The sequence below is a fragment of the Falco naumanni genome, chromosome 18, assembly GCF_017639655.2.
Source record: "Falco naumanni isolate bFalNau1 chromosome 18, bFalNau1.pat, whole genome shotgun sequence".
NCBI classification, from domain to species: domain Eukaryota; kingdom Metazoa; phylum Chordata; class Aves; order Falconiformes; family Falconidae; genus Falco; species Falco naumanni.
Window position 1 is genome coordinate 3345698 of NC_054071.1, and position 13261 is coordinate 3358958.

General features: G+C 67.6%; 1 protein-coding gene across 1 annotated transcript; it reads left to right on the forward strand.

The window, feature by feature from the left end:
- Positions 1–644: 644 nt before the first annotated feature.
- On the forward strand, positions 645–13213 carry KCNH4 (potassium voltage-gated channel subfamily H member 4). Its single transcript, XM_040617102.1, has 16 exons — positions 645–814; positions 3960–4193; positions 4324–4455; positions 4659–4786; positions 5796–6039; positions 6276–6433; positions 7850–8057; positions 8278–8472; positions 8737–8936; positions 9344–9593; positions 9697–9911; positions 10949–10996; positions 11110–11477; positions 11623–11729; positions 11832–11908; positions 12016–13213. Exons 1-16 carry the CDS (start codon positions 739–741, stop codon positions 12487–12489), a joined length of 3114 nt encoding a protein of 1037 aa, XP_040473036.1. The 5' UTR covers positions 645–738; the 3' UTR covers positions 12490–13213.
- The last annotated feature ends 48 nt before the right edge of the window (positions 13214–13261 follow it).

A 13261-nucleotide genomic window follows, 5' to 3' on the forward strand; every position in this document is an offset into this window, starting at 1 on the left:
CCCCCGGGATGCCACAGCAGCAGGGAGCCTCTGGTGACCCTCTCGTGGCCACAAGTCCCTGATCCCCACCCCACCACCCTGTCCCCACGCAGGACTCCTGCTGGGTCCTGTCACCCCTGGGTGCCCCTCTGGGGGTCCCATGGGCCACGGCCTCGCCCTGCAGCCCCCGGGCTGAGCCCCAAGCGGTGGGGCTGGGGCTGGTGTCCCACAGCAGGTACCCCCGTACCCACTGGGACCTGCCCCTTCCGCAGCCTCCATGGGACCGAGCGGGTCCTGGTGCCGGGCAGATTCCGGTGCAGTAGGTCCCGGCACTGAGTGGGTCCCGGTGCCAAGCACATCCCAGTGCCGAGCAGATCCCAGTGCAGTGGGTCCCGGTGCCAAGCACATCCCGGTGCCGGGAAGATCCCGGTGCCGAGCACATCCCGGTGCTGAGCAGGTCCCGGTGCCGAGCAGGTCCCGGTTCCACCGACCCGTTGCCCCCCGGGCCCCAGCGCCCGGGGCCCTGCCCCCGGGTGGGTGCCGGTGCCCGCCGGTGCCGAGGCCCCTCCCGGTGCCGGCGGCGCGCAGGGCCCGGGGCGGGGCGGGGCGGGGGCGGGGCGGGAGCCCCGGGCGGGCCGGGCCGGGCCGAGCCGAGCCGGGATCAGCCCGCGGCGCCGGGGCCGCACCTGCGGAGGGGCCCGGGCCGGCGGCGGAGCCCAGCCCCCGGCCGCAGCCCCGCGGCGGCGCCCCGGCGGGACCATGCCGGTGATGAAGGGGCTGCTGGCGCCGCAGAACACCTTCCTGGACACCATCGCCACCCGCTTCGATGGCACACGTAGGGCCGGGACCGGGTGGCGGGGAGCGGGGAGCGGCCGCGCTGGGCACGGGGGGGTCCGGGCAGGGGGAGGCGCTGCCTCCCGGCGACTGGCGGGGGGAACCGGGGCTCGGCCCGGCCCCCAGCCCCGCGGCTCGGCACGACGTGAGGGTCCACGCTCTCTGCGCTGTCCCGGGGACCCCCCTCCCCCGTGTCCGTGTCGGGGCTCGGTGCTCGGGACCCCATGTCCGGACTCTGTGCTCCGGGATCCCCCGTGTCCGTGTCCGGGCTCGGTGCTCCGGGCTCCCCGTGTCCGGGCTCGGTGATCCGGGACGCCCCGTGTCCTGTCCGGGCTCGGTGCCCCGGGCCCCCCGTGCCCCGGGCAGCCCCCGCGCTGCTGTCCCCGCGGCCGGGGCCGCGCTCAGCACCAGGGACAGAGCCCGGGCGCGGCGGGAGGGGCCGGGCGGGGAGGCCCGGGGGGCGCGGGGGGGGAACCGGGGGGCGCGGGAGGGACCCGGGGAGAAGCCGGCCGGGCTCACCCCGCTCCGGGAGCCCCCAGGGGCCCGTCCCCGCCCCGTCCCCTGCCCGAGCCGTGGCCAGTCCCGGGCAGGGACACACGTGCGGGTTGTGCCTGCCCCTGCGGGGCTCGGGGTGCTGCCCCAGGGAGCCCTCGGAGCTGTGGGGCAGCCGTGGGGCACAGCCTGTGCCTGTCACCTCTGTGTCACACAGCCCTGCGGCCACGGACGTGGTGGGGCCCGTGGGGAGCCCCGGTGCTGCACAGGCCAGCCCCAAGCCCCAGTTAGCAAAGTGCCCGCTTGCTTGGGGTTACATCCCAGGAAAAGGTGGATCCCAGTAACGGTGTGTTTGGGCAGGGGCAGGCAGTGGGGCCTGTGTTGTCCCAGCACCATCCATTTTGGGGTCATTTCCCACAGCTGGAGGTGTTGCTGGTGTGTCCCCAGGAGCTGGGGTCTCCTCCACGTCCATGTCCATGTCCATGTCCATGTCCATGTCCATGTCTATGTGCTGGGGCCAGGTTGGATTAAAGCCCCAGCACACTGGGATCATGTTGGGCTGCCACAAGCCAGCTGCTGGCACTGCTGGCACCATGCAGCGCCCCGGGGACAGGCTGTGTTCAGGGTTGATCCCAGGTTTCCCCCAAATCACCTGGAGCAGGGTATCCCCAGCCAGCCGCCTGCAGGGCTGGACATCTCCCAACTTGCTGAGAGGAACTGGCATGAAGATGGCACTGAGAACCTGCAGCCGCCTCCCACAGCACCATCAGGGCACCGGGAGCACCCCTGGGGCATGTGTTGGGGGGGACGCTGGGCTGGCTCCTGGCCTGGTGTGATGTGGAGCATCCCAGATGACACAGGGTGTCGTCATTTGCCCATCGGAGCTCTCAGTTGGGATGTTACCTGTGAGACTGCAATGTGTAACGAGGCCACCAGCACCCTGAGCCTTCCCCAGCCCAGACCCAGCTGCGCCCAGAGGTGCCAGGGCAGAGCTGCCTGTGCCTCGAGCTGGTGATCCTTTGACAGTCGCTCCCCAGGGCTGGATCTGGCTCTCTGAGGAGAAGGGTCCTCAGGGGAGCTGCCTGCCACACCCTGACACAAAGTCCTGGGAATTTGCCCGGGGGGGACAGGATTTGCCCCACAGCACCCTGGCAGCATCCTGCCTTGGCTGGGCCAACCTGCCTTCCAGGCACTTTTAAACAGTGTCAGGCTTTGTGGGTTTGCTGTGTCTCTTATCGGCTTTATCTGCCATGGAGAGGGGCTTTAGCTGAAGTGATACACCGTGTGAGTTAACCCTGCTTCTCCCAGGCAGCCACTGCCCACTGGGCCCGAGGCTGTGTGTCCAGACAAGCTGGCTACCACAGCAGGGGACTGCCGAGCCCCCCCAGGGCTGCGTCCCCCTGCTCAGCAGAGCTGCTCCCAAATGCAAGCCCTTTTTTCTTTTCTAATAACACATCCTGGACAACACTGTAATCCTGGCTCCCCAGAGCCAAAATCTGGCCTTAGTCACAGCTTCAAGCTATTTTTGATTCTCCAAGCTAATCCTGGGCTGAGCTGTGCTGTGGTGGCCCCGCTGCACCCCCATCGCGCTAGGGCTGCCTGTGGCTGCCATCCCCTCCTTCCTGCAACCTCCTCTGCCCTTGCCCTGCCCTGGCACGGCTCCGCTGTCGGTGCCCGGGTGCTGTAATCTGCTGCGGGCTCCCCTCCTTTGCTGTGAGAAGGAGCAGGACACATCTGCTGCTCCTGGTGCCTGGGCTGGGGGGGTGCAGGGGTGCTGGGAACCCCCAGGCTGGAGACCGTGTCAGAGCTGGGGGTACCCCAGTCTGCCCTTGCCGGGTGCAAATACAGCCCACGATGGCCACGCATCCCAGCTCCTTGGCATCCTTTTAGCACGAGGCCATCTGTCCCGCTGGCGCAGAGCCTGCAGCAAGGAGCTGCTGCGGCCCCGGGGGCAGAGCCCCTGCCTGGCCCACAGCTGGGAGGGCTGTGGGGTGAAAGAGGCTGCTCTGCAGCTGGGCAGAGCAGGGGGCTGCCAAGGGCTTTCCTCTGCCTGGTGCCACCTCTATGCCGGGGCAGGCGTGGTGCTGGGGAGGCTCCGTGGTGCTGTGACAGACCAAGGACACTGCATTTCCCCTTCACCTCCGGCTTGTGCCAGCTCAGCACAGGCCCTCGACTCACCCCAGGCTTGTGGCTTTTCTCCCACCCTCTCAACGGGTGCCCCCGTGGCGCTGTGCCTGGGGATGGAGGTCCCAGCACCGCAGCCCAGCACCTCTGGGCTGGCAGCACCCAGCTGGGTTTGCCACTGCTCCTGCTAAGCTGCCTGAGCCCCGGCGGGAGGTGGGAGCGGCAGATGGTGAGGGGGAGGCATGAATCGCCTCGCTCAGAATCGCGTCTCTGGCGATGGGAGCTGGGAGCTGGATCTGGGCTCCTTCCCCTTCCAGTGCATGGGGATGGGGTTCTGCCTGGATCAGGGCCTCAGGATCAGGCAGGGGATGAATGAGCTCTGGGAGCAGCTGGGGACAGCCCACAGCTGGATGGAGACCTGCCTTTTCTTCCCAGTGGGACCAGTGGGGGGCTGGGAGGGCTGGGCTCCCCTTCACACACCCCCCCCAAGGTGGCCCGGAGCCCTCAGGGGTGGCTGTGTCTCCTTTCAGACAGCAACTTCATCCTGGCCAACGCGCAGGTCCGCCGCGGCTTCCCCATCGTCTACTGTTCCGACGGTTTCTGCGACCTCACCGGCTTCGCCCGCACCGAGGTCATGCAGAAGAACTGCAGCTGCCGCTTCCTCTACGGGGCCGAGACCAGCGAGCCCGTCCTGCAGCGCATCGAGAAGGTGCTGGACGGCAGGCAGGAGTACCAGACCGAGGTCTGCTTCTACAAGAAGGGTGGTGAGTGGTGCATGGGGCTGGGTCCTTGCCCACAGCTCCGGCTGGGACTCGGCCCCGTGCTGGCTCCGGGGTGAAGCTGCCAAGCAGCAGGGGGGCTGTCCTGCCTTCACCACCCCTCTCCTCCACCCAGGAACTGCCTTCTGGTGCCTGCTGGACATCATGCCCATCAAGAACGAGAAGGGGGAGGTGGTGCTCTTCCTCTTCTCCTTCAAAGACATCACAGAGAGCCGGGGCAGGAGCCACCCGAGTGATAAGAAGGAGGGTGAGCCACAGCTATGGGATGGGGAGGGGATTTGGGGAGCAGTGTGCACAGTGGACATGTGGCAAAGGGGCTCCCATTTCCCTGTGGGGTTCTGCCCACCTCTGTGCACCTGTGCCAGGAGGGCTCCCTGCAGCAGCCCTTGCACCGTTGCACCAGCAGCAGCACAGTGCTCCCGCTAACCCAGCGTGTCTTGTCCGCCGCAGAGAAGCAGAAGAGCAAGAGGCCCGGGAGCTCACATTTACGGGCAGCACGGAGGCAGGGCCAGACGGTGCTGCACCGGCTCAGCAGCCAGTTTGCCCGGAGGGACCGTGGCGAGATGAAAATCAACCGTGTAAGGACCTGGGGGAGCCCTCAGCTTTGCCCAGTGCCTCCCGGGCTGGGGCTGCGGGTAGGCTGGCAGTGCTGCAGCTCCCCCAGGACCAGCCCCGCAGCCAAGACTGTGGGATGCTGTTCCCATGCACGCACCTCACTGGCCTCCCCAGGCACTGAAATGCCCTCCATCCCCAGCAGCTTGCACCGTGGTCCAGGTTGTAAATATGGTTCGTTGGCAGCGGGAGAGAGAACAGCAGGTTGCCCGGAGCTTGCCGCGGGGAGAACAGATCTGGCAGCTCTTGCAGGGCTGTGTCTCTCCTCACACGTTAGCTGTCAGGAAAACCCAGCCGCTTCCTTGCAGCGCAGCTGTGCCAGCCCTGGGGAGCACCGTTACCAGGCTGCAGCAGCCATGAGCACTGGGGCTCCCAGCCGCAGCAGGGACCCGTGTGTTGTTTCTGTGCCAGCCCATCCGCGTGGCTGCAATGCCCCAGCGCAGGGTCCCCAGGCATGGCCACAGCGATGGGCATCACCTACAGACGTGGGGCCAGGGTGGGGGTCTGTCACCAGCAGAGACAGCCGGGGGTCCGTGCTGGAAAACAGGCAAAGGGTTTGCGTGTGCCAGTCTTGAACTTTGGGGGATTGTGTGGGATAGACCTGGCTCTCCCCTTACCCAGGTTGGGCTCTCGCTGCCCCCCAGCAGTGCCGTGTCCCTGCAGGGGGGGATGGCTCTGCCCCAGCACGCGAATTGGCACCTGAGATGGTTCTGGGCCGCAGCTGGCAGCAGCAGCAGTGGATTACTGTTAATAGCATTAGCATAGCGTTAATTTATGTGCCGTAAGCAGGCATTCTGTGCCCATCTCTGAGGGTGACCTCAGTGCAGCCTGTTGGAAAAGGGCATCCATCACCATGGTATCAGGGAGTGTCAGCCAGGCTAGCAGGACTCAGGAGAAGGGGGGGCTGTGGTGGCCTCCCACCCTCGCGTGGGACAGCCCCGGCACGGTGTGCCACCCTGTTGCTTGCTCCCCCAGAATGTGTTTGAGAACAAGACGTCCATCCCCGAGTACAAAGTGGCCTCAGTGCAAAAGTCCCGCTTCATCCTGCTCCACTACAGCATCTTCAAGGCCCTCTGGGACTGGCTGATCCTCCTGGCCACCTTCTATGTGGCCATCACTGTCCCCTACAACGTCTGCTTCACGAGCATGGAGGACAGCCTGTCAGCTGCCCGCAGCACCATCGTCAGCGACATCGCTGTGGAGATGCTCTTCATCCTGGGTAGGTCCGTGCCTGGAGCCAAACACCCATCTGGGATGGGGACAAGGCTGGGCAGGGCAGGGATGCGGCCAGAGAAGAGGACCTGAGGGGTGGCGGAGAGCGAAGCTGGTGCCGCTTTGCCCCTGCTGCTGGTGCTGAGCACCCCAGGAGTGGACCCGGGTTGTCCGCAGACCCCAGCCCAGTTCTCCCAGCCGTGGCGGGGGTGGTGAGGGCTGGTCCTGCTCTCCCCGGGGCAGACATCATCCTGAATTTCCGGACGACATATGTGAGCCAGTCGGGCCAGGTGGTGTACGACCCCCGCTCCATCTGCATCCATTACGTGGCCACCTGGTTCTTCGTGGATCTGATTGCTGCTCTGCCCTTCGATCTGCTCTACATCTTCAACGTGACCGTGGTGAGCGCCGCTTGCACCGTGGGCAGGGGCAGCGGAGGGGGGGGAGGTGGCCCTTTCCCGGGGATCCGCTCCTCGCACGCCTGTCTGGGAGCAGCGCGGGCAGCGAGGGGAAGCAGCAATGGCAGCTACAGCAGGAAGCCTCCCACGCACCTTAATTTAACCAGAGGCTGCCACAAACGACAGTAACTGCCAAGGCACCTCTCCAGGAGCTGCAGGCAGGCGCCCGCCCTGCACCCAGCGCCCCTGTGCTCTGTCTGGGGAATAGGGCAGCTCTGTGTCTGCGTGCAAACACCTTGTGCGCACGCACCCCGTCGCAGCGAGGGGCACTTGCACGTGCCCTGCTCTGCAGGGGGTGAGCATGCACACGAGGCACACGCCAGTGATGAAGGCAGGTCTCAGCCTGCACCTCACTGGGGTCCCAAGGGGTCCCGCAGCGCCGCGGGTGCAATGGGCTGCGCAAGTGCACTGCTGGCATCAGCCCCTTCCCATCCTCTGCTAATTGGGGCAGGGAGGAGAGGAGGGAGGCCAGCGCAGAGGCTGTAATTACGCTTATTGGAGGCACAGCATGGGGAGGACAAGGGCACTTGGGGCTGGAAGTGCCCCCCTGAGCCAAACTCAGCTCCACTCACACCCTGGCGGTGTTGCCCAGCAGGACAACAACGGCGACCAAGGCAGGGGCATGTTCCTGGGGCTGTGGCCGCATGGGCCATCACTGCCTCTGCCGAGGCTGGGCATGCCAGGGGCGCACACTGTGGCTGGCTGGCTGGGCAGCCCTGGCAGGGACCCTCTGGGCAGTGGGGAGCTGAGCCACCCAGGACTGGCTCCATCCTGACCCACCTTGCTGGGGTCTGACCCCGGCATCTGCTCTGGCACAGCCCCTGCCCCATGCCCCTGCCCAGCCCATGGCCCTGGGCTCCTGTGAGGTGTGAGGTGCAGCGCTGGCAGCGGGAGAAGGATGATGTGGGAGCTTTGTGGGAGGTGGGAGGCCCTGGGGCGCTCAGCATTGCTGCGCATCCGAAGCCACCTGCCCCGGGCATCTCTGGCTCCCTTTGTCCAGGATCTCTGTGGGCAAGGCACAGCATCTTGCTGAGCCCTCCCCTCACAAGCAGATCAGCTCAGCTCTCTGCCAGCACAGCTTCACCAAATGCAGCCTCTGATAGCAAAGCCACTGCTGCCTGCCCCCCCCTCCCACCCCCCTGCCCCTCCCCAGAGCCCCACATCTCTCCCAAGCTGTGACCCCAGCTGAAGGCTGCCCGGGGGCCAGCTCTTCCCAGCTGCTCCCATAGCCCACGACCTTTGTGGTGGATGGGTGATGGTGGTGGTGAAGGCTCCCTGCCCTGGGGGGAGCTGGGGGGGGATCCTTGCTTGCCCCTGACTGCCGCTCCGCTGGGTTCACCCGCCTGCCCCGCTCCCCAGACCTCTCTGGTTCACCTGCTGAAGACAGTGCGGCTGCTGCGGCTGCTGCGGCTGCTGCAGAAGCTGGACCGCTACTCGCAGTACAGCGCCATGGTGCTCACCCTGCTCATGTCCATGTTCGCGCTGCTGGCCCACTGGATGGCATGCATCTGGTACGTCATCGGCCGCAAGGAGATGGAGAGCAACGACCCCCAGACCTGGGACATCGGTGAGTGGGGCTGCCTGCATGTGGGGGCTGCGTGGGGTGGGGGCATGCTGGGGACACCCGGCCTCCCCCGTGCTGCAGCATGCCGCTGGCGGGAGGGAGCAAGCAGAGGGCAGTCCCGTGGGGTGGGCAGCAGCGGGGGCTACAGCCCCTCTGGCTGGGGCAGGGACAGGAGCTGTGCTGGGCCCCTCGGTGAGCGCTAACCCCTGGCTGTGCTTGGCAGGCTGGCTGCACGAGCTGGGCAAGAGGCTGGAGGCTCCCTACATCAACAACTCAGTGGGGGGCCCCTCCATCCGCAGCGCCTACATCGCCTCCCTCTACTTCACCCTCAGCAGCCTGACCAGCGTGGGCTTCGGCAACGTCTGCGCCAACACCGACGCTGAGAAGATCTTCTCCATCTGCACCATGCTCATCGGGGGTGAGGCGGGGAGCGGGGCAGGGCTTGGGGGGCTTCGTCTCCAGCTGCCGGAGCCGCGGGTGCGGCAGGTACCCAGGCAGGGTGCTGGGGGGAGGCGATGAACAGCTGTGGGACAGCCCTGGGGCTGGGGTTAGGGGAGAAGCCCCCCATGCTGCACGCCTCAGCCCCGCGTTGCTGGTGGGGGCAGAGCCCAGACCCTGCCTGGGTGCCCCTACGCTCCAGACGGCCCCATGGTGGGCCTGACGCTGCCCTCCCGGCCCCCAGCGCTGATGCACGCCGTCGTCTTCGGCAACGTCACCGCCATCATCCAGCGCATGTACTCCCGCCGCTCACTCTACCACACCCGCATGAAGGACCTCAAGGACTTCATCCGCGTCCACCGCCTGCCCCAGCAGCTCAAGCAGAGGATGCTAGAGTACTTCCAGACCACCTGGTCGGTGAACAATGGCATCGATGCTAACGAGGTAGGAGGTGTTGGCTGGGCCGGGCCAGCCCCCCTCCACCCCCCAGTGCTGCACCCAGCCTGGGGGTGATGGGGCTGGCAGGGCCAGCTATGAGAGCGCAAGCGTGTGCGTGTACGTGTGTGCAATCGTGTGCGTGTGCAGATGTGCACATGTCCGTGCTGTGTTGCTGGAGGGACCAGAGCTGCGTGCCAGGTCTGGGGCAGATTCCTGCCAGCATGGGCAGCGGGACGTGGAGCAGAGGCAGCCCACCACCACGGCCACAGCTGTCCCACGTTTGCCAGCTGGGACTGCTGGGCTCTGCGAGATGCTCCGCTCCAGAGGGGGATCTGTCCCCTGGGGCTGTCGGACTGTGGGGGAGGCTGCTCCCCGCCACCCGCACCCCAGCACCCCGGCCCCACTCTCCCCAGCTGCTGCATGACTTCCCTGACGAGCTGCGCGCGGACGTGGCCATGCACCTCAACAAGGACATCCTGCAGCTGCCCATCTTCGAGACGGCCAGCCGGGGCTGCCTCCGCTCCCTCTCGCTCCATATCAAGACGTCGTTCTGCGCCCCGGGGGAGTACCTGCTGCGCCAGGGCGATGCGCTGCAGGCCAACTACTTCGTCTGCTCCGGCTCCCTCGAGGTGCTGAAGGACAACGTGGTCCTGGCCATCCTGGGTGAGGGCAGGTGGCGTGGGCTCTCCCCCAGCCCCTTCTGCTGCCCGGCTGGGTGAGGGGCCCCGGGCTGGCGCTGCTAGCCCACCCCGGTCCCCTCCTGCAGGCAAAGGGGATTTGATCGGAGCCGACCTGTGCAGCACGGACCGGGTGATCAAGACCAACGCGGACGTGAAGGCGCTGACCTACTGCGACCTGCAGTACATCGGGCTGCGGGGGCTCTGCGAGGTGCTGCAGCTCTACCCCGAGTATGCCAGCAAGTTCACGGTGGACATCCACCAGGACCTGACCTTCAACCTGCGGGAGGGCAGCGAGATGGAGGTGGGTGCGTGTCCTCCCTCACAGACCCCTTCCCGTCCTTGTGGTCCCAGAGACCAGAGCAGGGCTGGGGCTCTGCACGGCCACGGGAGGGGAGTTTGCTCCCTGCTCCCGGTCCCCAGGCTCCGAGGCTGGGGCAGGGGCTGTGGCTGTGCCACCCTATCCGTGCAGGTATGTCCCATCCTGGCTCCTCTCGGCTTTGCACAACCCAGGCAATTGGAAGCAAGAGCATTTGCAATGCAGGAGGCTGAGGCGGATGGAAGGCTTGGAAATGGGGGGTAGAGGGGACTGGGGGCTCACTGTGGGACAGGCAGCTGGGGCACAGCCCCCCGCCCCGTGCGCAGGAGGCAGCGCTGGGGACTGCCAGGTTTAGTCACGCTGCTGACTCTGGCAGCCGGGGGGATGTTCTGGTGCAGAAATAGCTCTGCAGTGCTTTCCTCCCCCGTCTCTGCTGCTGGTTCTGCACTGGCACCAAGTGGCTGGGGGCTCCTCCAGAGCATCACTCCCCAGTACCCACCGCCCCAGGCCCTGTAGAGGTGGAGTAGGAGGTCACCCTCTAGATCCCAGCTAGCCCTACCAAAACCCAACGTGTCCATCGCCCGGGAGAGGTATAAATAAACTGAGGGTGAGGATGCCAACAGAGCTTGCTCGGTCCTGCAGAAGCCCTGAGCACCCTCCCTGGCTGGTGGCATGCTCCCGGGGGAGCTGATGCTCTGATGGCCGAGCCAGGGCTGGGATTTGGGGTGCAGCCTCAGCTCCAGCTCGGGACACGCAGGCCAAGGTTGGGCAGTTCATGAGTGATGATGGCAGCAGAGGAAGGAGCGTGGGCAAGGGGCTGCAGATGCCAGTGCTGGGGCTGATCCATGGGCCCAGGGGAGGTTTGGCCGTCCAGAGGGGCACTGAGAGGCTGGGTGGGCTGTGGGCTGAGGTGCGGAGCAGGTGGGTGCGTGCCCAGCACTGTGTCTGCCTGTGGCCAGTCCCCACCGAGCCATGCGGGGTCCTGCGTGCCGCTGAGCCAGTGCCATCTGCTCTCCCCGCAGGGGCTCTGCCGCTACTCCCGGTCCCCACGGCTGTCGCAGGCACAGCAGGTTTGTGCCATGCTGGGGGTGGGCAAGGGGGAGGATGGGGCAGTGGTGGCTGTGCCCAGCTGTGGCACCTACACAGGGACCAGCCCTGAGATCCTGCCTGCACCCACCCGCAGCCTCATCCGGAGAGCGGTGCTGCCCCGGAGAAGCCCCTTCCCTCCATCCTGGAAGACGAGGAGGAGCCTGACGAGGTCTTCCAGCAGTCACCGGCCACCATCACCAGCCGCAAGCTGCTGCTGCCCCAGCTGAACAGCCCGGCTCGGCACGGCTCCCTAAGCAGCCTCCTGGGTGATGAGCTGTGCCAGATCTCAGCCCTGCGACGCAACTGCCGCTCCCCGGCCCGCTGCAGCCGGGGCCGCAGCCCCTCTCCGCGGTGCCGGAGGGACACCCGGCTCCCGGAGCGGGATGGTGGTGCTGGCAGGAGGCCGGCCAAGCTCCTCATCCCCTCCCTGCACACCTACGGTTCCCCGGACCTCAGCCCCAGGTAAGGCTGGGACATACCGGTGGCTCGTCCTGCTGGTGTGGGTTTGTGCGGGCTGGGCTACGTGAGGTCCCCGGAGGCCACTGGGCATGGTGGCAGAGGGGCGAGGAGGTGACGAGGGCCAGCCCTCACCCCCTCCCCGCCCTAGAGTTGTGGATGGGATTGAAGACAACGGGGGGCTATCAGAGCCACAAGCCTTCTGCTTCAACGTGGACCCCCCGCTGCAGAGCGCGGCGAGGGACTCCCCCACGTCAGGTACCTCCAGCAGCTGCAGGGCCAGGGCCAGGCCAGGGGGGCTGGCCGCGACACTGGGGGGCTCAGGGGGCCGTCCACCACTGGCCATGTCTTCCCTGGCAGGGACTGATGCTGGTGGCCCAGCCCTGGCGATGGAAGCAGAGGAGATAAAGCAGAACATCAGCAGGCTCAACCAGGAGGTGCGGCGGGGGCTGGGGCCACATCCCAAGAGCCCCGGGAATGTGGGTGGGGGGCTGGGCGGGGGGCAGCGGCCGGTGCTCACTCACTGATCTCCCTCCCCTTCCAGATCAACCACCTCAACCAGGAGGTTTCCCACCTCAGCCGGGAGCTGCAGCGCATGATGGAGCTGCTCCAGGGTCGTCTGGGGACTCTGCAGCCCCCCACCTGCCCCTACCGCCTGCCCCCCACCGCCTCCCCGCCCCCCCGGCCCTCCCCACCCTCTGCCCCAGTGCCCCCCTCGCCCCCACCCGTGCCCCCCAGCTCCCGCAGCTCCCCCTCTACCAGCCCACGGGTCAAACGCTGCCCCGTCCGCAGCCGCTCGGCCCACGCCACCGCCGGCTCCCCCATGCACCCCTGGGTGGGCACTGAGGGGCCATGCCCACCGCGGGGGGACCCCCCCAGCCCCGACCCCCGCAAGGCCTTGGCCTCGCAGCCCCTCTCGCTGCCACCCCGCTCTGCCCGCTCCTTCCCCGGCTGCTCGGCCGGGGGTCGGCCCCGCGCCCACCCGCAGCCCCGCTCCAGCTCCGCCAGCTCCCACTGACCCCACGGGCACTGGGGTGGCGGCCAGGCCCCTCGCCCCCGGGGACCCTCACCCTGGGGGCCCCTCACCCTTGGGACCCCGGCCCGCCGCCCTGCTGTGCCCGTGACACGCCAGCTCACCAGGTCCCACCCCGGCAGCCCCAGCCCCCCGGGGGGCAGCCACCGGGAGCGGGGCAGCAGCGGGGGGGTCCCCTGCACCCACCACCCCACTCCCGCAGGACACACCCTCCGGGGGCAGCGCTCGCCCCGGCCTGACACCAGCAGGGATTTTGATACGATTTTATACTCTTTGCCCACGGGGGCTTTTTTAAAACCAGGCCAGGCCCGACAGACCCCCGGGACCCCCCCCGGCGCCATGCCCAGGGCCGTGGGGCTGGGGCTGGGCAGCGCTGCCTCCCGGGGGCGGGAGGGGCTGGCGGTGGCGTCTGTGCTCGGGGCCGGTTCGGAGGGTCCGGGGGGTGTCTCTGGGGGGTGCCCCGGGGGGGACACGGTGGCTTCCGCTCGGTTGGGCGGCTCCCGGGCCTCCGGCGGCTGCGGTTTGTGCGGTGACGGCCGGCCCAGCCCCGCCCCTCCCGCCCCAACGGGAAATAAAGGCTCTATTTTTCCAACCCCGGCTCCGGCTGAGTCTGTCCCCGCCGCCGCCCCCGGCGCCCTCCCGCCGCCGCCCCGGGACCCCCGTGCCCGGTCCCCGCCGGGGGCGGCGGGACTGCAGCTCCCATCGGCCCCCGCGGCAGGCGCGCCTCACGTGAGGCCGTGCGTCGGGGAGGGGACGT

Excerpts from the sequence above, each read along its gene's own strand:
- KCNH4 (XM_040617102.1), top strand. The coding sequence starts at position 739 with ATGCCGGTGATGAAGGGGCTGCTGGCGCCGCAGAACACCTTCCTGGAC. Across the intron at positions 6,434-7,849 it reads ACATCTTCAACGTGACCGTG|ACCTCTCTGGTTCACCTGCT; the intron begins GTGAGCGCCGCT and ends CCCGCTCCCCAG. Across the intron at positions 8,058-8,277 it reads CCCCCAGACCTGGGACATCG|GCTGGCTGCACGAGCTGGGC; the intron begins GTGAGTGGGGCT and ends TGTGCTTGGCAG.